Source organism: Podarcis filfolensis (genome assembly GCF_964270895.1).
Source record: "Podarcis filfolensis genome assembly, chromosome: 8".
NCBI classification, from domain to species: Eukaryota; Metazoa; Chordata; class Lepidosauria; order Squamata; family Lacertidae; genus Podarcis; species Podarcis filfolensis.
In genome coordinates this window covers 4,184,807-4,208,489 of record NC_139611.1, presented here as the reverse complement: position 1 = coordinate 4,208,489, position 23,683 = coordinate 4,184,807, and the positions used below count along the sequence as shown (strand labels likewise).

The window sequence follows — 23,683 nt, the reverse complement described above, 5'->3', positions numbered from 1 at the left end:
CTAGTGTTATGAGAGAGGGAAGAAAACCTTTCTCTATCACTTTCTCCATGCCATGAATAATTTTATAAACTTCTGTCATGTCACATCTTACTTTCTCTAAATTAAAAAGTCCCAAATGCTGCAAACTTTTATTGTAGGGCAGTCTTTGTATTGCAATGGTTTTTATCCAGAGTAACAGCGGTGCTTAGGCCCATTTTGAATGGCTGTGAGGGGTCAAGGAAGCAGCCTTGAAGGCTTGTGTTAACTTGAATTAAAGGATATATTGACTAAGTATCTCTGTTTAAGGGCTACAGTTAACACTATCAAAATGTTTCCCTAAAACGAGATACTTAGTCAATATATTCTATTGGGCAACACTACTAAAATAACAGGCCTTTCTCCTGTGTGTTCATATGGATGGTGCTACTTGCATAAAGCAATAGCGTATAAGGAAATGAATGTCAATTGAAGAATGCACCATATGTACAGCAGTGGCTTTTCCTGGAATGGTGAGATGGGGAAGCACCTACCTGGGTGCTGAATTTTCTGGCTGAATTTTCTGGCTGTTTAAAGCACCACCTTCTTCCTAGTTGAGAGGCTCCAGTTGGAAGAGTGATAACCCAAGTGGCGCATACAGTAAGCCCACAACTTATAGTGGGGTTACATTTTAGTTGTTGTTGTTGTTGTTGTTTAGTCGTTTAGTCGTGTCCGACTCTTCGTGACCCCATGGACCAGAGCACGCCAGGCACTCCTGTCTTCCACTGCCTCCCGCAGCTTGGTCAGACTCATGTTAGCTTCGAGAACACTGTCCAACCATCTTGTCCTCTGTCGTCCCCTTCTTCTTGTGCCCATAATCCTTCCCAACATCAAGGTTTGGAGATCACACCTAAAGCCAAAATTGTGTATAGTCAAAACTCATTGAGTTCATGGCGGATGGGATTGCCAAAGCTTTCTGTCTGGGGCAACCCAGTCAGATGGGTGAGGTTCAAATAAAAACATCAACATCACCAAGATGCTGCTAGACTCCGGTTTGTTTGCTCCACTAGAACTCATTGTTTCTGTTTTTCTTCTCTTGTTTCAGACCGGTTTGGAGTGCAGTTCAGTTGATGGACCCAAAACAGGCCAAATGGAAGAAGGGCCATTTAGCCATGTTGAAGAAAGAAGGTTGAGCGAGGACCGTATGCCTGGCCTGGCCAATGGAGGAGGATCCCAAGCCGCTGGAAGAGGGGCCATGCTGATGGAAACACCTGCATGGCTCAACAGCTCCTGCGCTGAGCAGAAAGCCAACTGGGAGAGGCTGCCATCTGCCCCAAGCCAGGGAGACTCCTCCAGCAATGCCAACTTGGAGGGCGCTCAGAACTTGGTGGATTTCTCGGCAGCAGCAGAAGCAGCCATGTCTTCACACGGGATGGTGCCTCTGCGGTCCCCTTCCTTGCTGAGCATGCAGCTCTATGAGAAATTCAATGCCGAGATGAATCGCAGCAGTGGGGTAGACAATGACCTGGCAGTGCCTCTTTCCAGCACCTGCTCTGGCAACGAGGACCTGACTGCTCTCAAAGCTGCTCTGAATTATGCAAAGCATGGCGTCAAACCACCCAACTGCAACTGCGATGGACCCGAGTGCCCAGACTACCTGGAGTGGCTTGAGAAGAAGATCAGATTGGCCACTGGAGAGGACCAGAGCTGCATCCCACAGCCTCTCAGCCAGGAACACCAACCCCCCTTAGACAATGGTGCTAATCATAAGCTGATGCCTGCTACAGAAGAGAAGGAGGCTTCGTGTTCCCTGGAGGCCCTCCCTCTTACGGAAAATGCACTGAATATTGCGAAGGAGAAGAACATCAGCCTCCAGACAGCTATTGCTATTGAAGCCCTCACACAGTTGTCAGCTGTTCTTCCTGAGCCAGCCCAAGAGACTCCTCCCCCTCCTCAGAGTCCCTTGCAAGCCATGGCATTCATCTCCAAGGAACAGCTGGAGCAGCCTTCCCGTTTCCCGGCACACAACCACCCCAACTCGGTGCTATCTGAATCCGGTGCTGAGCTGTACCAGAGCCAGGCCTCGAAATCATACATGAGCCACAACCTGCTCCAAGCTCCTGCATCATCAGCACCATCTTCCTGGCAGCAGGGAGCAAAGGTTGCTCAGGATATGGCCCCCTATTGCCTTGATCGCAACAACGGGCATCTGGAGCCATCAGAGCTATTCCCCAACTCCTCCACCCCGCAAAAAGTGGAGTTCCCCGAGCAGTGGGGTGATGAAGGCAAGCTGAAGAGCAGCCTATGGGGCCTGCATTCCAACACCCCTCCTTCTCCACTGGTGAGTGATCCCATGGCTGAGCTGGAGCAGCTACTGGGCAGCGCCACGGACTGCATCAAATCCGTGTTCAAGCGACCTGAAGCAATGCCCGGCAAAGCCAAAGCTGCCAAGCCAAAGCAGGAGCCATTCGCCCAGAAGGACGACAGCCCCAGCTACCCCAAGGCAGCCTCCTCCAGCCCACAGCTATCGCAGCTCCTGCAGGAGACCAGCTTCCACAAGAAGACCCAGAAGGCTCTGCAGCACCACCTCCACCATAAGCGCAGCCTTTTCGTGGACCAGAAGACACCTCCGGGAAGCCCCCAGGAGCAGATGCCAAACTGGTGGGCTCCCAGCACCCAGGCCCAGCCACCACCACTACCAAAGCCATCAGAAAAGCCTGTCAAGGAGAGGAAGAAGAAGGTCCAGCCTGATAAAAATACTCCAGCCAAGCCGCTGCGCAAGCAAGTCCAGATCAAGAGGTCCAAGCAGAAGGATGCTCAGCCCCTCTTCCTCCCTGTCAGCCAGATCAGCTTGGAAGGACTCCGCTCGGTTGCCACTCCAGAGCGTCCGAGCAAAGAGATGCCGCCTGAGCAGCTCCTGATCTCCAGCACCCCTCCCAGGCTCCTGCCCCCTCTTCCCATGCCACCCAGCCCTGCAGAGCAGTCTCCATTGCAGAAGTTACTTGAAAACAGAAGCCCAGCTCCCAACACTCAGGAAACATGCTGTCCCAACCAGGAGGAGAGCCATTGCTACTACCCTGAGAACTCTGCATGCAACACGGCTTCCCTTGCCGCTCCTGTGCCTGGCTTTGCCCCTTGCTCATCCTCTGTGGCCTGCAGCAATGGGCACGAGGAAGCCTTCCACAGGACTGCAAACCCCGCAGACCACCCTCTCTTCGCCCACAATTCCATCGCGATGGATGACAAGCTGGAGGAGCTGATCAAGCAGTTTGAAGCGGAGTTTGGAGAAAATTTCAGCTTTCAGAATTCTGAGCTTCCTGCCCCACTGCTCCTTGGGGATGGGCCACTTTCCGCCTCCCACCCTCCTCCTCCTTCTCCTCTGCCCCCATTGTCTTCTCTGAGCCATTCTCCAGAGCCCACGGTGGGCTTAGATGCAGCTCTCCAGCCTCCGGCTAGCAAGGACTGCCCCCTGCCCCTGACGGGTGCTGCCGATGCGGGTCACAAAACGTTACCCCTCTTGCCAGGGGCTGGGCAGCCTTTTGAAAACCCCTTTGCAGCTCGGTCCCCTAAGCAGATAAAAATCGAATCTTCTGGTGCTATTACCGTGGTGTCCACCACGTGCTTTTACTCTGATGAAAACCAAAACACAGATACCGCTTCCATGGAAGGGACACCATCCAAGGACAAAGTGCCGCCCATGCCTACTCTCAGTGGATTTCTGGAATCTCCCTTGAAGTACCTGGACACGCCAACCAAGAGCTTGCTGGACACGCCTGCCAAGCGCGCTCAAGCGGAGTTCCCGACTTGTGACTGCGTGGGTGAGTCATGTGATTTCCCTGCCCCCTTGTGTCTTGCAAAGGAATAATCCTGATTTCTAAAAAAACGAAAACAAGCGTTGCCTGAGGGTGGGCGTTTGTGTCTGTGCACGCGTGTGCACATGTGCGGAGTTGCATGACATTTGCACTCTCCACATCAGGATTTTGAGCTCTTGCAAATAATGCTGAGGCTTTCTGTGTTAACTCTGGCACAAGTTTGAAACAAAAATGAATCTGCAGCACAGGTGCGAACCAGCCTGTGTTGCCAGTCCCTTCTAAAGGATTACTTTTCACAAAACAACTAGCTGAGTCATTTTTACTGACTGCTCTTCTGGTAGGGTAATGGGGCCTAAACTATGTGTATCTAAGTCAGTGACCATCACCACACCTTGCAGCAGTGAGTTCCCTCAGTTAACTGTGCATAAAGTGAATAAGTGTTTCCTTTTTATCTTCTTAAGAAGCATGGGACTTGTTGCATTTAAGGAGTGCAGGGGCAGCATTGCCACCGTTGAGGAAGCTTTAAAGTTGTTTTCACACAATAAGGAACTGTAAGGCCATGTTGCCTGCACAGCATCTGATTGTAGGTGTGGGGTTAGCTGTATGGGAAAAGAGCCTTCAGCTGAGTACAGGTGAAGGGAAGGGCCCCATAGGGTTTTGAGCTGGCAGCTCTGCCCTTTCCATTGATGACCCCTGCAGCAGAGGTGCCAACTTGGGCCCCAGATTGTGGGTGCCCAGCGGCTCATACACGACATGGTGTCATTGCGTCACTTGCGTCACCATGTGACGCCCACTGCCTTGCCTCCGCTGGCTCTCCGGCGTAACGGCAGTGACTGGGACAGGGCCTCTGTTGGCACCATGGAGATGGCGCCTATGTCATGCCATGTGATGTCACACGCGCAATGTTTTGGGTTGCCTTTGGGCTGCCTGGCTGGGCATCCGGGCCCCCCCAAAGATGGCACCTTTGCCCTGCAGTGTGGTGGCTGTGAGCTGAATACACCACATGGAAAAGTCAGCTCTTTGTGCTGTGCACATCAGCTTTCTCCATATGGGGGAGAAATAATGCAGTATGAGAGAAGGCAGCCAAGAGGAGTTACTAAGGACTTATGCCATCAGCTGCTGGTGATAAAACCAGACGGCGCTGCATGTCCATTATTGGTCGTTTGTCTGGATGGCTGCTGTCCAGCTGAGATTTGTTTTCTCTTTCTCTTGGCACTGGGCCACAAAGATGTGCTTGGAATAAAAATTAGGGTTGGGTGAGAAAAGGGCGGTGGTGGGGGAAGCAGGAGTTCCTTTGTCCCTCAGAAACCTTCAAGTCAGCGACTTCCAACTTTGAAAGTGCTTTAACCCCTGTGGAAAGGAGCCTGTGCCAACATGGCACACTCCCAGGGGGCCATATGGTAGGAATTGTAGTCCAAAACATCTGGAGGGCATCAGGTTGGCAAAGGCTAATGTAAAGTTTGTAGAGCACCAGCCATGGGCCAGATGTTGTACTGGGCAAGTTCTGAAATATCTCCAAACTCTCTTGCTACGGCTGCCACAATGTTTGAAGAAGCTGCACTTGGTGTGATCTCCACCAACACCATGCATTATGTAGCAGAGAATTCTTATGGTGGCCACAGGTCTCAGCCCACTTACTGGCCCTGCGTCAGTTGTAGCTAATGTTGGTCCCTCCAGCTCAGCAACGAGCTACAACTTCCATCACCCCAGACTTTTGGCCAGGCTGCCTGGGGCTGATGGGAGTTGGGATCCAACAACATCTGGAAGGCCTAGCATCAATCATCCTTGCCTTTCATAGGTATAATATATAAATGATGTTGGTTTTCCTTTACCATGGCTATATGTGTTTAGTTTGAATTCCTGCCCTATAGTGAAGTATCGGCTGCAACTCTGGGGTGTGGGGACCTGTGTGTGGTCAGGGCCCAACAAATTCATAAGCCAGCCTTCCTAAGCATGTTCAAAGTTATCTGTAAGTTACCAAGTGACCAACACTGGAGTATATGGTGTTAAGCCTTCCAGCTAGCAGCAGCAGCAGCAGCAGCAAAAAAGCAATTCTAGGATGCATGTTGTTACCATTGGCTGTGTTCAGCTGGGCTGACAGGAGCTGAAGCCCAACAACATCTGGAGGGCATCAGTTTGCCCATCCATGCTTTGCATAGAATCATAGAATTGTGGAGTTGGAAGGAATCCCAGGGGTCATCTAGTCCAACCCCTTGCAATGCAGGAATAACAGCTAATGAATCCCCGACAGATGGCCATCCAACCTCTGCTAAACAACCCACCCCCCACAGTGAAGTGGAGTTCATTCCACTGTCAAACAGCTCTTACCTTCATAAAGTTCTTCCTAATGTTTAGTCAGAATCTCCCTCCTTCTCATTTGAATCCATTGGTTCGGGTCCTGCCCTCTGGAGCAGCAGAAAACAAGCTTGTCTTCTCTTACGTGTGACATTCCTTCAGATAAATGAAGTTGGCTATCATAGCACCTCTCAGCTTGCCTCTTCTCCAGGCTAAACAGACCCAACTCCCTCAACCATTCTTCATAAGGTTTGGCTTCCAAACCCTTGATCATCTTGATCACCCTCTATGACTCAGCCAACCTCTCTGGCCTTCATGCGGTCTGCTCTTGTGAATATCTTTTGTTTGTATTTTTACATGCATTGATGTCTTCCTCTTCCAGCTTCCTCTAGCAACCTCTCCAGGCAGTGATGCTTTCAGAGGTGCCACTGAAATTCCCTTCTCCAGCTGTTTACAGCGAGCCTATCTGTGTTATCCTGCTAAGTCTCTTGGAACATTTTGTTATACAGCAGGTCATACACCTTCAGTTTGGTGGGGGAGTTGCTTTTCAGGTTAGACCTTCAGCCCTGCCCTGGACCCAGTCCAGTAAGACTGTCCTTAGCTTCCCAACAGTATTAGCAGGCATAGGCAAACTCAGCCCTCCAGATGTTTTGAGGCTACAATTCCCATCATCCCTGACCACAGGTCCTGTTAGCTAGGGATGATTGGAGTTGTAGTCCCAAAACATCTGGAGGGCCGAGTTTGCCTATGCCTGGTATTAGGCTCAGTTTTTCGACCTGGAAAACAGGCATAGTTTCTTCCTTCCTCACTGTATTTTCAGAAGAGTAATGAGCACTCATCAAGTTCCCCCCCCCCCCAATCTGAAAAAAGGCTCAATGAAGGGATTTGATAACGAGTGACTGGTTGAATCAGGCTGTAAGTAGCTATGTACCTGGTTGCCAATGGTGAGTAAGAAATTTTTGCAAGTGACCAGTGAGTGGACCTGGGCCAATGCCAATTGTTTTCTTTTAGGGTATATCTTACTAACTTAAGGACCTCTGGTCAGGTGGGCTTGCAACTTTTGTGGACTTGTTTGCAAAACAATTTTACTGTTTTAACAGTTATAAAGCCATCTTACATGTTGCTGTGTCACTGATTAACTGATCTTTAGCTGGCCACTAATTGCTGAGATCAGGCCTTTAGGTCAGCATAGACCAACCATGCCGATGCCTTTGCATTTCCTGCCCTAGCAGTGGAACTGGCCAAGATTTAAGGATTTCTGTTTTGGGTCTCTTGTTATTTTAAAGTAGCTTGGCAACTGAGCCAAGTGTAGTCTGGCTAAAGATTTCAAAGAAAAGACCAGATGTGTTTACACCCAACAGAGGGCAAATCCTTGCAGCCTGCAAGGGAAAAGAGACAGTGGAGCAAGTCTCACCTTACTGGAGGGTTTGGTTGCCTTTTCGTTTGCTTGTTTCAAGAACAAATATGGAAAGGAGATGATGCTTCTCAATTCTGGAAAGGCAACACCATAGGCGCAGCTTCCAACAATTGTCACAAAGCTGAAATCATGCTGCACCTAGGTTGGTGGCTTCTGCTGAATTGGTTTTGATGAAAGCCAAGCACTAGTGTTCTAAATTCCCAGGTAGGTACCAGGTGCATTTTGCTACTGGCACAGATCCAATCACAACCAAGTGGAGAGTTTTGGGCACCTGGCAACTGAGCCAACTGACTTGCATGCAGTCCTCCATCATCACGTCAAGGAAAGTAGGTGCAGGGCTGAGTACAGAGATATTTGTCTGTGCTGCAGCCTCTCCGCAGGCCACCCAAAGGGAACTCACAAACCACTGTTTAAAAACCTCTGCCTTGTTCCATAGTTAATATCATTTCCATTTCCATTGTGTGTGTTTCTCCGTCTTGCATACTGGGACAAGTGAATTGTTGTAAGAGCAAGCTACAGTCAAGCAATGTAGTTGAGATCATAAACATGTAGAATTGTAGCATTGGAAAGGACCCCAAGGGTCATGCAGTCCAAGCTCCTATGAATCGACATCCTCTTGTGGTGACTATAACCTAGGTTTAAAGCGCCATTTGGTGCCCTGCTTATATATCTGAGTTTCTAACACCACCAAGCACTTGCTTGATTCAGTCAGTTAGGATCGCAGGAGCCTTTGGTGTGATAGTTGGCTGAAAGGGACTGTGAATCCCCCAGGACCTTCTAGGGCTTGACAGCATGAACAGTCTTCTCCATTTACCCTCAGAGTCAAAGGTATGGAAGGTATCAAGTGGTAGTTTCCAGGGTTTTACCTGCGACTCTGCCAGCAGAATTGGTCCTTGGACTTGGACTTACACTTGCACTTGAACTGTTGTTTCTGAGGGGAAGAGAGTGGCATAGCAGTGAACTCAACCCAAGGTGGGGACTCTTGTCTTTCCAGGTATGAAGTGGTATGGTGTCCCAAAAGTTCACAAGCTCATAGAATTGTAGAGTTGGAAGGGACCTAAACCGTAGTCTAGTCGAACCCCCTGCAAGGTAGGAATCACAACAAAGAATCCCTGACAAATGGCGTTGGGTCACTGTTGCCAACTTGTGCATGAAATGGATGAGACAGAGTGGGCCAAAATCTGATCCATGGTCGGTGACCTTGGAACTCCATTTAAGCTCTAGTCTGACCTTCTCCAGCTGCTCTCCAGCTTTTTGGGGCTACAGCTCCCATCAGCACCAGCCAGCATGGGTTTGCCATTGTTCTGATGATGTATGAGAAGTTGAAGAAGCCCTAGTAGCAGGGAAGTGGCGGCTGACGACCCTTATTTCATTTTGTGTAATGCTTAAAACTGGCCTGACGTGCTCCCAGACCAGGCACAGGCAAACTCCGGCCCTCCAAATGTTTTGGAACTACAGTTCCCATCATCCCTAGCTAACAGGACTAGTGGTCAGAGATGATGGGAATTGTAGTCTCAAAACATCTGATACAACAGAATGCTTTAAAAAAGAGAATCCAGAATGAGAAGAGGGAAAAATTTTTGGAGAAAATAAAAGAAGGCGAAAAAAAATTGAGAGTTAAACCCAAGTCACAGGAGATATTGAGAGAAATAAAGTTATATCAAGTGGAACTCATGAAAATGATGAATCAAGAGATTGAATGGAAAATCAAACAAATGAGACAAAAGACATTTGAGTCAGCCAATAAGTGTGGGAAACTCCTGGCTTGGCAAATGAAAAAAAGACAAAAACAAAATACAATTATAAACTTAGAAGTGGAAGGAAGGAATATACAGAACCCAGCTGAAATTAGAAACTGCTTCCAGAGGTATTTTAAACAATTATACACACAAGGGCCACAGAGAGAAATTGATTTGGACCAATTTTTGGTGAAAAATGGATTACAAAAAATCTCTCAAGAAAATAAACTAATGTTAAGTGATAAAATAACTGAACAGGAGATAGAAGGTGCCATCCAAAATATGCAATTGGGTAAATCTCCAGGACCGGATGGACTGACTTCTAGATATTACAGATCTTTAAAGGAATGGTTAGTGCAACCTTTGAAAGAAGTCTGTAATGAAATAATGCAGGGGAAAGTGGCACCAGAATCGTGGAAAGAAGCATATATTACACTTGTACCGAAAACAGAGACTGAAAAGACTCAGCTTAAGAACTACCGTCCCATATCATTGCTTAATGTGGATTATAAAATATTTGCTGACATTTTAGCAAAAAGACTAAAAAAGGTGTTAGTGGAAGTGATACACAAAGACCAAGCTGGCTTTCTCCCAGGAAGACGTCTTTCTGATAATGTGAGAAATATAATTAACATTATAGAAAAATTGCAAGAGAATATAAACACTAAGGCAGTTTTGATATTTGTAGATGCGGAGAAAGCCTTTGACAACATTTCTTGGACTTTTATGAAAAAGAATCTACAGGGTATGGGGGTAGGCCAGGGTTTTGAAAATGGTATAAGTGCAATATATTCAGAACAAAAGGCAAAATTAATTGTGAACAATGTGGTGACGGAAGAATTTAAAATAGAAAAAGGGACACGACAAGGTTGCCCAATTTCCCCATTGCTTTTTATATCGGTTCTGGAGGTTTTGTTAAATATGATTAGAAGGGACCAGTCAGTGAAGGGCATACAGGTTGGAGCTAGACAGTACAAACTGAGAGCATTCGCAGATGACCTAGTTTTGACCTTACAGGAGCCAGAATCTAGTGGTAAAAGGGTTTTAGAGTTGATACAAGAATTTGGTCAGGTTGCAGGGTTCAAACTGAACAAGTCAAAAACTAAGGTTTTAGAGAAAAATTTAACACAAACCGAGAGGGAGAGGTTTCAGAATATGACAGGTTTAACAGTGGTTAAGAAAGTTAAATACTTGGGGATCAACATGACAGCAAAAAATGGGAATTTATTTAAAGATAACTATGAAAAATGCTGGGGCGAAGTGAAAAAAGATCTAGAAATATGGTCAAATCTGAAACTTTCCTTGCTGGGCCGTATCGCAGCTATAAAAATGAATGTATTGCCGAGAATGCTGTTTCTGTTTCAGGCATTGCAAATTGTGGACAAGATTGATTGTTTCAAGAAGTGGCAAAGAGATATTTCAAGATTTGTCTGGCAGGGCAAGAAGCCTAGAATAAAATTTAAAATATTAACGGATGCAAAGGAAAGAGGTGGATTTGCCCTGCCGGACCTTAAACTTTATTATGAATCAGCAGCCTTCTGCTGGCTGAAAGAATGGCTACTTCTTGAAAACACAGACATCTTGGATTTGGAAGGGTTCAATAATGTATTTGGATGGCATGCATATCTGTGGTATGATAAGGTCAAAGCGCATAAAGCATTTAAAAATCATATTGTTAGGAAAGCACTGTTTAATGTTTGGATAAGGTATAAAGACTTATTGGAAAATAAAACCCCAAGGTGGCTATCACCGATGGAAGCGAAAGCTCAGAAAAAGCTTAATATGGAGGCTAAATGGCCGAAATATTGGGAAATTTTGGAACAAGATGGAGATAGACTAAAATTGCAGAGTTTTGAGAAACTAAAGAACAAAGTGCGAGATTGGCTCCATTATTATCAGATAATGGAGGCATATAATCTGGACAAGAAAATTGGCTTCCAGGTGGAAAAATCAAAATTAGAAACAGAATTGTTAGATCCCAAAACTAAGATACTTTCAAGAATGTATAACTTGCTGTTAAAATGGAATACACAGGATGAAACGGTTAAATCTGCAATGATTAAATGGGCACAAGATGTTGGACATGACATAATGTTTGCTGACTGGGAACAGTTGTGGACCACAGGTATGAAATTCACGGCATGTCGTGCCTTAAGAGAGAATATTATGAAAATGATTTATAGGTGGTACATGACCCCGGTCAAGCTTGCAAAAATTTATCACTTGCCCGATAATAAATGTTGGAAATGCAAAGAAAATGAAGGCACATTTTTTCACCTTTGGTGGACGTGCCCAAGGATTAAGGCCTTCTGGGAGATGATATATAATGAATTGAAAAAAGTATTTAAATATACCTTCTTGAAGAAACCAGAGGCCTTTCTCCTGGGCATAGTTGATCAATCGGTGTTAAAGAAGGATAGAACTTTCTTTATGTATGCCACAACAGCAGCAAGAATACTTATTGCAAAACATTGGAAGACACAAGATTTACCCACTTTGGAAGAATGGCAGATGAAGGTGATGGACTATATGGAATTGGCGGAAATGACCGGCAGGATCCGAGACCAGAGGGAAGAGTCAGTGGAAGAAGATTGGAAGAAATTTAAAGAGTATTTACAGAAATATTGCAAAATTAATGAATTTTAGAATAATGTTGGATTAAAATTAAGAGATTTCTAGCTGTAATGAGTTAAAAGAATATGGAAAAAAATGGGTTTACAAAAGTAAAATATTAAGAACGTAACAATTTAAGAATAAAGACTTGGGTAGAATAAAGAGGGAAACAAATTGCTGAGTTAATAAAGTGAATTGGAATACAAAAAAGAGAGGTATGAGGAGGTCCAAGAAACAAGTAAATGAAAAATAATGTGATGGAAAGATCTTTCTTCTTTTTTTTCCCTTTTTTCTTTTTCTGTTTGTTTTTATTTCTTGTAATGTAAAAATCTCAATAAAAATCTTATTAAAAAAAACCACAAAACATCTGGAGGGCCGGAGTTTGCCTATGCCTGTCCTAGATCTCTGACAACTGCTTTCAAGGGGCTTGCAAATAAAGCTTCTGGAGCCCTTTTGGCATTAATGCAGTGTCAGATGGGAAAGGCTTGGTCTGGTGGACCAAATTGGCGTAATTAAGCCTGAAGGCCCAGGTGGGAATGTTACTGTGGCTTTTCACCATCTTACTAAGACCTGCCTTTTCTCCCAGGCCTTTGGAGAACTAACTAATACTGCCTTAGGTCCAGGTGCTTTTGTACACCTCATGGTCTTAGTGCAGTAACGTTGTTTTTATTGCATGGAAATGCTTTTAACTGACCTTGGTCTGTTGAACTACCTTAACAGTGGTACCTTGGGTTACATACGCTTCAGGTTACATACACTTCAGGTTACAGACTCCGCTAACCCAGAAATAGTACCTCGGGTTAAGAACTTTGCTTCAGGATGAGAGCAGAAATCGTGCGGCAGCGCAGCAGCAGCGGGAGGCCCCATTAGCTAAAGTGGTGCTTCAGGTTAAGAACAGTTTCAGGTTAAGAACGGACCTCCGGAACAAATTAAGTACATAACCAGAGGTACCACTGTATATTGTTGTACAATTCTTTGGGGCTTCTGGTGAAAAATGGTTTATAAATTCTATGAAATAAATAAATAAAAAAATAACTTCCATGAGTAGCCTTGTTGGTTTATTTGAAGAGGATCCCATAGTCATAGGAGAGCAATAAATTGATTAGGACCAAGTGAAATGTCACAAACAACATGATCATTTTTTCTCTGTGCTGTTTTGGTTGGCCCCAGACTGTTTTAACGGATCACCTTTAATTAAGGTTTAAGGATGCAGTCCTAACTAGGGCTGGGTGATATCTGCTTTCCAACATCGTAATATATCGCCAGGTAAACTTCACGATGTGGCGGTATATTACGATGTCCAAAAGGAGATGGGGAGGAAGAAGGCAGTTGCCAGCCCTGGATGCGATTAGCATCACCCTGTGCAACTTCTGCCTCTTCCTGCCAAGGCTGGGCAGGTGAGACAACCCTGGGCTGAGCACAGCAGCCAGGGCACCACATGGCCTGGCACTGGAACTGCCAGCCACAGCTCGCCCCAATGATAGTCTCTCACTGTACAAGCGGCGGCTACCACATACCACTGTTCTGCTCTGTGCAAGGAGGAATGGAGGGAGGAAGTGGCACTCACATGGCCAGGGAAATAAATGAAGGCACTGGCTTGCAGGCAGGCAAACCCCACTCCTGAGGCCAGCGGCTGGGCTGTGGGGTGTGTTTGGGTGTGTGGGTGGGTGTGAGCAGGGCCAGGGATTAGTGATACATTGTCTGATTGGAAATTTTTAAATCGCTCTCGCAATTTTAAATTTAAACCAGTTTCAGGCAACGTATCAATACCTTGCCCAGTCCTAGTCCCAACCATGTCTACTTAGAAGTAAAGTCCCATGTAATGGAGCTAACTCCCAGATAAGTGAGGTGAGGATATTTGCAACGTTAGTTAATTAACTGGTGAAAGCAGTTTCAGCTATGAGAGGCTACATAAATAGTTAGCTGTTGCTATTCTGGTTCCAGTTTGTTATTGTTACAAATACAGTGGTACCTCGGGTTAAATACGCTTCAGGTTACATACGCTTCAGGTTAAAGACTTCGCTAACCCAGAAATAGTACCTCGGGTTAAGAACTTTGCTTTAGGATGAGAACAGAAATTGTGCGGCGGCAGCGGAAGGCCCCATTAGCTAAAGTGGTTCTTCGGGTTAAGAACAGTTTCAGGTTAAGAATGGACCTCCGGAACGAATTAAGTACTTAACCTGAGGTACCACTGTATAACATTATTTTATTAGGAAATAGAAGAAGATATTGGTAGCCATCCTCTTTTTCCATCAATGAGTTGTAGTTTTTGTTTACTAAATTGTAGGTTATCTTATGACAAAGGCCGCAGGGAGGGTAAATCTCAGCTCCCAGCTAGTTGGTATGGGATTCATTAGAACTGGCTTACTAAGATGGGCATGTGGACCATTTGGGAGCCTTTCAGAGATGCAGAGCTGAAGGCATTCCTGTTTTTCAGTCAGATACCTTTGTTGTGATCTGTGGAAACAGGAAACAGAAGCACTTTGTTTTCAGAGCTGGGAGGGAAGGAGGAGAAATAAGTTTTGAGCTCAGGTTAGGGTTGCCATTTGAGCAGTGAAGAATTTTGTATTTGTAGCTTACCTTAATTACTAGGTCAGCAGACCCGAGATCTTAACCAGGAGGGCTTTCCCCTGATATTGCTTAGGGCCTCTAGATGTGGCTGCACTTTTGTCTGGGGTTGCAAATATCAGCCTGGGACCAGTCCTTTTTGCTACTCCAAGTAGGTGAGAGGTCCCTGCCACTTTAGGATCTCCTGCATGTTTCTTAAGGCATTTGAATGAATATTATAAAATACACAGCAGTATTGCAGAGGGAGGATGCTCTTTTAGCTTGTACTTTTGCTTCTTTGACACCACTTATATATAAAATGCCAGCAGTTCTCAAGGAGCCAACAGGGAGAACAGGTCATTTGCAGAACAGAGAATGACAGTGACATGGCAGCTAACTTACAGTTAGTTTCTTTATTAAGGAAGCAGAACAGAGAAAACACTGAGACTTCTAAGGGTTGCTGCTAACTAGATCAGGCATCCCCAAACTCGGCCCTCCAGATGTTTTGGGACTACAACTCCCATCATCCCTGACCACTGGTCCTGTTAGCTAGGGATGATGGGAGTTGTAGTCCCAAAACATCTGGAAGACAGAGTTTGGGGATGCCTGATCTAGATGAACCAGTTGCCTGGACTGGCTTGTAACTCCCCCCACTCACTCTCTAACCCTCTGTGTCAAGCACCTTCCTAAGGGACCTTCTCTGTTTCTGCCTGGCTCTCTGCTCTGTGACATGCAGTAGATGCCTTGTTCTGGGAGTGGGGGGGGGGGAGGGGGGTTTGCAGGCTGTCCGCAGAGAAGCTGTCAGGGTGGCTCTGTGGTGGGGCTGCCAAGTCTGATTCCTGTGGGCACTCACCTCTCTTCCATCTGTGGAGGCAGAGCGTAGCCATTGTGGCTGGTACCCATCTCCCTCCCCTCCCTGGTCAGGCTTGGAATTGAGCTTGCAGAAAGAAGCCACAAACAGCAGAGTTCCCCTCTTACTTGGAGAGTTAGTATAACGCTTAGCCTGTTCTTGATGATGTCACGGGGAAGGCAACAGAGTCAGGTGTCTCCCACAGCTTCCCCTATGAAACTCCAACCAGCCTGGCTGCCTAATTGACCTTTCTTGCTGCTGCAGTGGCAGCAAGGGAGTAGTTGGGACTGGAGAACCTCCAGCCAATGACCTCCAGTTATTGGACTCTGTCAGCCTCAGCCGGCCTGGCCAGTGAGTCAGGAGAATGGGAGTTGTAGTCCAGCAACATCTGGAGGGCACCAGTCCTCTACTCCTAGAATAAAGGAAATTTATTTCTTTGAAAATAATTTTAGGCCACTTTTGAGCATAAGCTTCGCAAAGTAGTTTGCAATTTATCATGTTGTGTAAATCACAGTGCAGTTTAAAATCCCAGTTGTGTTTTGATGAGCTGTGCGTCTGCTCTCTCCCTCCCCACCCCCTCGTTTTTGCAGTTTCATTGGGGCATCTGACCAAGGGCTTCATTCTGCCCACCTTCAGCTTAACAAACTTTCAGTTACACCTGTTCCCTTTGCTATAAAAAGGCAAAGACACCGAGGTGAAATAATTCATCTGGTTTTGTTTTTAAACAGAGCAAATAGTGGAAAAAGATGAAGGGCCCTATTACACCCACCTGGGATCTGGACCAACTGTGGCAGCCATCAGGGAACTCATGGAAGAACGGTAAGTTGCAAAACATGTGCAGTTTAAAAAGATTTCTTCTCTTTTCTTTTTTAAAATTCTTGCATCAACATAGATAACCTTCAACACTTTGATTCTGTGATCACTGTAACTCCCTATAAAAGGGAGCCAATAGGAAAAGGGTGCAGATGCCCCATAATTTTTTTTAAAAGTTTTTAAAACAGGTATTTTCAGCAGAAGAGGTATTGCACAAAACAGCTGTGTTAAAAATAGAAATTTTCCCTTGTCAGGTATAGGAGGTGGGGAAGGAAAAGAAAGTAAGAATAAGGTTTTCATGCAGGTACACACGTGCATGCACACGAAAGCTCATACCAAGAACTAACTTAGTTGGTCTTTAAGGTGTTACTGGAAGGAAAAAAATATATTTTTTGTTTTGACTATGGCAGACCAACACGGCTACCTATCTGTAACTGTTTTCATGCAAGTGACTCCAAATCCTTGCCTGACTTGGAGTGACACAAATTTTATATATTTACTGAAGTTCTGTGCAAATCTGTAATATTGAAAAACTTACATTTAAAAGAAGAATGAAAAGGAATGTGTGCCTGACAGGTATGCAAATACCTGTGCACATGTCCCCAGTAGACTTTTCTGTGATTCTGTGGGAGTCTGGAATATTGGAAAACTTGTAGTTCAAAATTAAATTAAAGAAGTGCTTACACACAAAGAACCAAATACTTGCACACAGTGCCCATAACGGGCCTCAGACGTTTGGAACTTACAGTGTGGGTGGAAGTACTATTTGGGAGCCAGTGTGGTGTAGTGGTTAGAGCAGGCATAGGCAAACTGCCCTCCAGATGTTCTGGGACTACAACTCCCATCATCCCTCGCTACCAGGACCAGTGGTCAGAGATTATGGGAATTGTAGTCTCAAAACATCTGGAGGGCTGAGGTTGAGGAAGCCTGGCCTAACCTATCTTGAAGGGGTGATGGCAATTGGATGAGGAGGGAGAGAACCATGTATGCCACCTTGAGCTCCTTGGAGAAAAAGGTGGGATATTAATGCAACAAGCAAACAGCAGCACACAGTGTGAATACATCCCATCAGGCGCTACCCACTAGTGTGGACAGGAAGCACCAAGATGGGCTTGGGAGGCATAATAATTTTGAAAGTGCTCATAGATGGTTGAAGGTATACAAATGTGAATGTGGAAACAGTGACCCACATATGCCTGAAACCTTGAATGTCCTAGTGTTGGTGCAGGGTTTAATAATTACTTGTTATTAAAGGGTTTAATAATTACTTGTGAAATGTGGTAGAAATCTATTGGAAGACAACATATGTCCTACTTCGCAGGGTTGGTGTGGGGATTAAATTAAGCAAGGGGAGAGCTGTGTACTTCACCTTGAGCTCCTTGGAGAAAACGGTGGGATATAAATACAATAAAGTAAATAAATAAAGTCCACGCAAGTTTTCTGAGAAGGGAGGAGGGAGCTTGTTTCTCATCCTCCAAATAATGGTTTGGAGAATTGTATGAAGACTGCCATGTTTTTAAAAAGGGAAGGTTGGGCTGAGGCTCACATCCTCTCAGCATTAAAAATGTAAGATGTTCAGGTACTTCTTTTAATTGTTGCCAGTAGAAGTGTTGTCTCCCTGGCCGATCTAGAAGGTCATTTGAATTTTAGGTATAACATACAAGAAAGAGGTGCTTTTCCCCCTATTGTTTCCGTTGAGGAGTTTTACCCCGGCAACAGGGAGGGTTAGTGCTGCAGACTGCTTGCAGGTGGGCCGACACATGTTCAGACTGATTAGGTTACTCCCCTGCAGTTGACTCATAGGCTGCTGAAGAAGCTGAGTCACCTCTAAACACATTGCCACTGAATCACCACCGCAGGCAGCACAACCAGGGCTGGGAGGCTGACAGTCCTAAAGGCGGAGGTGGGAAACGTACCTCTGTGCATCAATAGCTGATATGAAGTACAGCTCCCACGCTCAGTGAGTCCTTTTGAGAAGCACGTCTTCTGCAATAAAGTGAAATGCAACCTTTTCCCAGTGAATAGCAAAGCCCCAGTGTGTGACCTCCGGTATCCTGGAGATACTGCTCTTTTGGGAAGGTTGAGTTGCAATTAATAGAACTAAGGTAGGAAGTAGTATTTGCCTTGTCTCTTAGCTATGATGCCCCAAAGCACTGGGATGGCAAAACAATAACCACACCAAGCATTTTAGAGTACATGTTGGGTGAAACATACACAAACTAGTCCTGGCTTTCATAAGCCTTCTACTTGCAGCTAGCCTCCCTTTGTTCTTCCTTTCACACAAGCAGCTGAACAAGTCATGTTTCATTTCCTAACCACAGCTTCCTGTTGCATCCAAACACCCAAACTATGGTGAACAGCTCACAAACAAGCTAGAATATTAAACCATGGTTTTGAAGTTAGCTTACTATCCTGGCTAGCAGGGCTGTCTTAAGCATATCTGGCACTGGGGTGCAAAGATCCACCCGGCACCTGCCTCCCCAGGTTGCCCAGTCCTAGGCACGCAGGAGGGTGGAGTCGGCTGGCTGTCTCAGCGTCTTGCTGGCTCGGTTGCCCCTGAACTTGCACCACAGAGCCACCTGCAGCAGAAGAGTCCACTGTGACGCTCCGACCGACAGGCGGGCTCTTCCCTGGACTCAACTCTCGGGCTCTTGACCTGCCACCCCTGAGATCCCAGCGTCCGGGTGCCCCACACCCCTAGCGCCTATGGGTAAGACGGCCCTGCTGGCTAGTTTGAAAGCCATTTGGCAAGTGGAAGCCCAACCCACCTTGGAATCTTTCCCCAGTCTTTCAGGAAGAGGTTTTACTCAGATAGTCCTCTAGAGCAGAGCTCTCGGTCAGGTTTCCTGTTTGTCTTCCTAATGCTGTGACTTTTCCAACCAGGTATGGTGAGAAGGGAAAAGCCATCAGAATTGAAAAAGTGATCTACACAGGGAAGGAAGGAAAGAGCTCCCGCGGCTGCCCCATCGCGAAGTGGGTAAGTGGCTGCCCTCCTTTCCCCTGGCATTTAGCATTTATCCCTGAAACCTGGCCAAATAGCAGTTCCTATGCTGTCACTGCCAGTAAACAAGAATGTTCCCAAATTCTGCCCAAAAGACCCTCAATAACTCTCATTGCAGGAATAGTGGAAGGAAGATACAATATCATAGTGGTGGGGGTAGTGGAGGAGGAGGAGAGGGCAAGGGCTCTCACCTAGGATGCCACTTCACTCCAGTTGCTTGGGCAAAGCAATGGAGGAAGGCTTCTACAGCCCACTTATGGTCTTTCCAGAGGGATCCGGCTGGCCACCGTGGGAAACAAGATGCTGGACTGGGTGGGCTTTTGGTGGTCTGATCCAGCAGTTAGGCGTCTCTTCTGTTCAGGCATTGATGTGGAGACTGTCACCAGCCAACAGAAGTACAGCACTGCCACGCCAGGGCAGTCAGCAGCAACTGCAGTTCCTTCAATTGTATAGAAAATAAGTCTACAGTGTGTCACTTTGCCCCATTAATGTTGACTTCTCCTTGGGCAGTTCTGGCCTCTTTGGGGGAGGATGGCAGGGTGAGGTTGGAGGCTGTATTTTCCTTAACCAAGCAATACCCTCTCCTGTTTTCCAGGTCATCAGGAGGCACAACTTAGAGGAGAAGCTCTTGTGCCTGGTGCGACACCGTGCTGGTCATCACTGCCAGAATGCTGTCATCATTATCTTGATTCTGGCCTGGGAGGGGATCCCTCGTGCCCTGGGGGACACCCTATACCAGGAGCTCACTGACACGCTCACGAAATACGGAAACCCCACCACCCGGCGATGTGGGCTGAACGACGAGTAAGTTCCTTTAGCCCTGGCCAGGCTGCTGGAGACAAGAGGCTGGTGGGACACAGCATTTTCCCAGAGATCTTGGCCGGGAGGAGACAAAGCAGCTAACCACAGCCCTGTTCTGCTTGTGTGTGTGTGTGTTTATTTGCCCATGGTTTACTCTGCAGTATGAAGTTTGCCTCACTTGCCTGAGCAGTGGAATTGATTTACTGAAAGTTTCCTTGGACTGGGGAGAGGCGGGTCCTTTATTGACTGCTGATTTCTGCTTCTGAAGAGGTGAACATGTTACCTCAAAAACTAACAAGTTTCTCCTGCTTTCCCTCCTTCCTTCTCTCCCCCGACTACCATTGATTAGGGGCCAAATGGAAGATCCTTGGGTCCATATCAAACTTGCCCCCTCCAGGCCAACATTTTGAGCTCTTCCCTGCTTAAAATTATCAGATTCAGTGATAATGGGAATTGGCAATCCTTTTTTAAAAACAACAATCTTGACATGAGACAAAAAAATACTAGAACCACACCGTCGGAACCGCCCCCACCAGAGCACTTTTACCTTCTGGAGCTGTTGTGCCAAATGGGCCTTAACCCTCCCAAGCAAGGCAAAGGGTTTTCTTAATTTTTAAGTTCTTTGCCTTGCTTACCAGCTCCGGGAGGCTCTCATAGGGATGTGTGAGACATCATGAGAGCCTCTCAGAGCCCACATGAAAGCCTTCTAGTAAGCAAGACCGTAAGCAAGACAGAGATAAAATAAGACTTTATTCGCATTATCCAGTGGCCATAGCAACAGTAAAACATTACAGTATACGCAGAAAAGGAAATTTGATATAAGAGCACAATTTAAAGTCCTGAATCAGCTGTCAGTTAGTGGCCCTTATTCTGATTGCCCCTGCTATGAACCTAGCAACCTTTGCAGTTATCTGCTCATTTTGATCTGATAGAAGAAAGGACATTGTGGCAGTGGTTGAGCGCCCTGGGGTGGTTAGTACGAGTGGGGTGATGATCTCGTTCCTCAGGTCTTTGTAGAGAGTGCAAGACAGGAGGACGTGTGCCGCTGTTTCGGTGCTAGCGTCTCCACAGGGGCAGAGACGTTTCTCAGGCGGGATCTTTTGGAATTGACCCTCAAGTACCGCAGATGGCAAAACATCCAGTCTTGCAAGTGTAAAAGCACATCTGTATTTTGGAATAATAAGTTTGTGCAGATATGGGGCCAGAGAATCAAAATAGAGAGGTGGAAAATGAACATACCAAGGGCAGAATTTCCTTATAGTGGCCAAGTTATTCTGATGTTCGATATCTTTTAGACATTGACCAATTAGACTGTTTGCTTTAGTTGGGCCCATAGTGAGTAGGTGTTGTGGGGATAGGCCACAGAAGTGAAGTTTTTCATAGACGGTTTTAAGCCAGGCACTTTTATGGGAGTCTTGAAGTACTAGGGATAGTAAACCGGGGCGGGGGGGGGGGCGGGATTTGAGTTTAGGTGGAGCCAGAAGTTAAGAGTTCTTTGCCAAGTCCGTACTTCTACTGAAGGGAGACTTGCCTCCATGCTCAATGATGCGTTTGGGACACATGGCGGTACAGAAAAAATCTGCCTTAGAAACTTTGATTGAACAGCTTCCAAAGTGCTAAGGTGGTTACCAGTCCAGATCTGAGCCCCGTATAGTAGCTGTGCTAGGGGTTTAGTTTAGAAGACTTCTAGGGCTGATGGTATATGTTTGCCACCCTTTGTATGGAAAAAGCAAGTCAAAGTCTTGGCACTTTGGGACGCTTTTTCTTTTGCACATTTTGGTGTGCTCCCCATGACCCCATGGACTGGAAGATAAGGCTCAAATATTTGAAAGCTTTGACCTGTTCAACTGGCTGATTGTCCATACGCCAACTGTGGGGCCTATATTTTCTTGAGAAAACCATAACTTTGGCTTTCTGATAGTTTACGACCAGGTGTTCTCTCTGGCAATACACTGAGAATTCTCTTATCAATCTTATTAGACCTATTTTTGTTTGGGATAAGAGGACCGCGTCATCAGCATATAATAGTACAGAGACTGGTTTTGAGGCCAGTTTAGGGGCATGGAACTCTGGAGATGTTAGGCACTGGACCATGTCATTTATGTATAGTTTAAAGAGTGCCGAAGCTAAAATGCATCCTTGCTTGACTCCCTTTGTGGCTGGTACAGATCCTGTAAGTTGGCCATTTGTAGAGCAACGCACTTTCAGCACAGTGTCTTTATAAAGGCAGTTAATCAGATATAATAATCTTTTGTCTATGCTTGAGGCGTTCAGTTTAGCCCATAGTCTTACTCGTGAGATTGATTCAAAAGCAGCTTTCAAATCAATGAAAGCAGCATACTTGGTGTACTTATCTATGAGGTAGGCTAGGATTAAGCAATGGTCTATAGTAGATCTGCCTTGCCTGAATCCTGCTTGCACTTTCACAAGGATAGCCTCAACATCAATCCAGTTGATTAATTTATTGTGGAGGTGTTATGCATATAATTTACTAACTATAGTCAAGAGGCTGATAGGTCTGTAGCTGGCCGGATCCGATGTAGGCCCCTTTTTGAATATTGGGAGGATTACTGCAATGGCCCAGCTGTCAGGGAGTAAACCAGAAGAATCAATGTGAGAGAATATTGCTGCAAGCAGAGGTGCCCACCAGTCAATATTGGACTTCAAAAGTTCTGGGGGCAGGTGATCAATGCCTGGGGCTTCCTTGTTTTTTAGCTGCATAATTAGGTCTTTTACCGCAGTCGTGGACACTGGGGGCCAAGCTGGTAAGTTTTCTGGAGATACTGTTGGGTGATTAAGCTGAGTATCCTGGTCTAGGAAAAGGGAGCGGTAGTACTGCGTCCATTCTTGGGGTTTAACAGTACAAATTGGCCCACTACACTCATGCTCCAGTAGGCCTGATATGGTACACTAGAAACAGAATGTGTCCTTGTTGTGCGAGGCCTTTATTAGGCTGTACCAGGCGTTTCTTCCAGCTCTGCAAGACAGAGAGCTTAAAAGCTGTTTCTGTGCTGGGGAATACCCTGTACAAAAATAGTTTTTAAGCTCTCTGCATTCTGTGCATTCAATTTGTTCAGTTTTAGCCAGCCAGCCTTCAGCCAGGTAAAGTTGAAACTGCACATGTTACCTGTACACAATAAATCGTTACCTGTACACAATTGTGAGTTACCTGTACACAATAAATCGTAGCTATGTGTGTTAGAAAGCTCCCATGATTATGAATACTTATTTAGAGATAAGACCATAAGATTTAAGCTCATTAAAATATTGTAACATATTAGCCACTGATAAGACAGGTATACATAACAGTTAACGCACTATGTTGCAAGCACATTAAGAGTTAATCTTGGGAATAAGCTTCACATCACATTAATATGAGCACAACCCATACCTCCCACATTATTAGAAAGGAAACGAAATCCCCTTAACTGCTTTATAAGTCAATGCTTTTTAGAGGTCAAGTGTTGGTTTATGGTTGTGCTCCCTTGATGGGCACCTCCTGATGGGGGGATTTGGCCCTCCCAACTCATTTGTGGTTGACACCTTTAGATTCAGTGGGTTGGGAATGGCAAGAGCACAGGTCAGTAGCTCCATTTGGCTGCTGTGGACAGCATCTGAAATGCCTTCCTTTGTGTTCATTGCAGCCGGACCTGCGCATGTCAAGGCAAGGACCCCAACACCTGCGGTGCCTCTTTCTCCTTCGGCTGCTCTTGGAGCATGTATTTCAATGGGTGCAAATACGCTCGAAGCAAAACGCCCAGGAAATTCAGACTTCAGGGAGACAACCCCAAAGAGGTTAGTGAGACACCCACCCACCACTGCGCCTCCCTTTGTTTCGCT

General features: G+C 45.9%; 1 protein-coding gene across 6 annotated transcripts in view; it reads left to right on the top strand.

Moving 5' to 3' along the window:
* TET3 (tet methylcytosine dioxygenase 3) overlaps positions 1-23,683 on the top strand; it is a 107,729-nt gene that overhangs the window by 66,560 nt on the left and 17,486 nt on the right. For all 6 annotated transcript variants that reach the window (XM_083629167.1, XM_083629168.1, XM_083629169.1 and 3 more), the window contains 5 exons: positions 1,061-3,773; positions 15,957-16,047; positions 18,925-19,018; positions 19,638-19,846; positions 23,488-23,638. In XM_083629167.1, the coding sequence (XP_083485293.1) occupies positions 1,061-3,773; positions 15,957-16,047; positions 18,925-19,018; positions 19,638-19,846; positions 23,488-23,638 (3,258 nt within the window). The remainder of the gene's footprint in view (positions 1-1,060; positions 3,774-15,956; positions 16,048-18,924; positions 19,019-19,637; positions 19,847-23,487; positions 23,639-23,683) is intronic.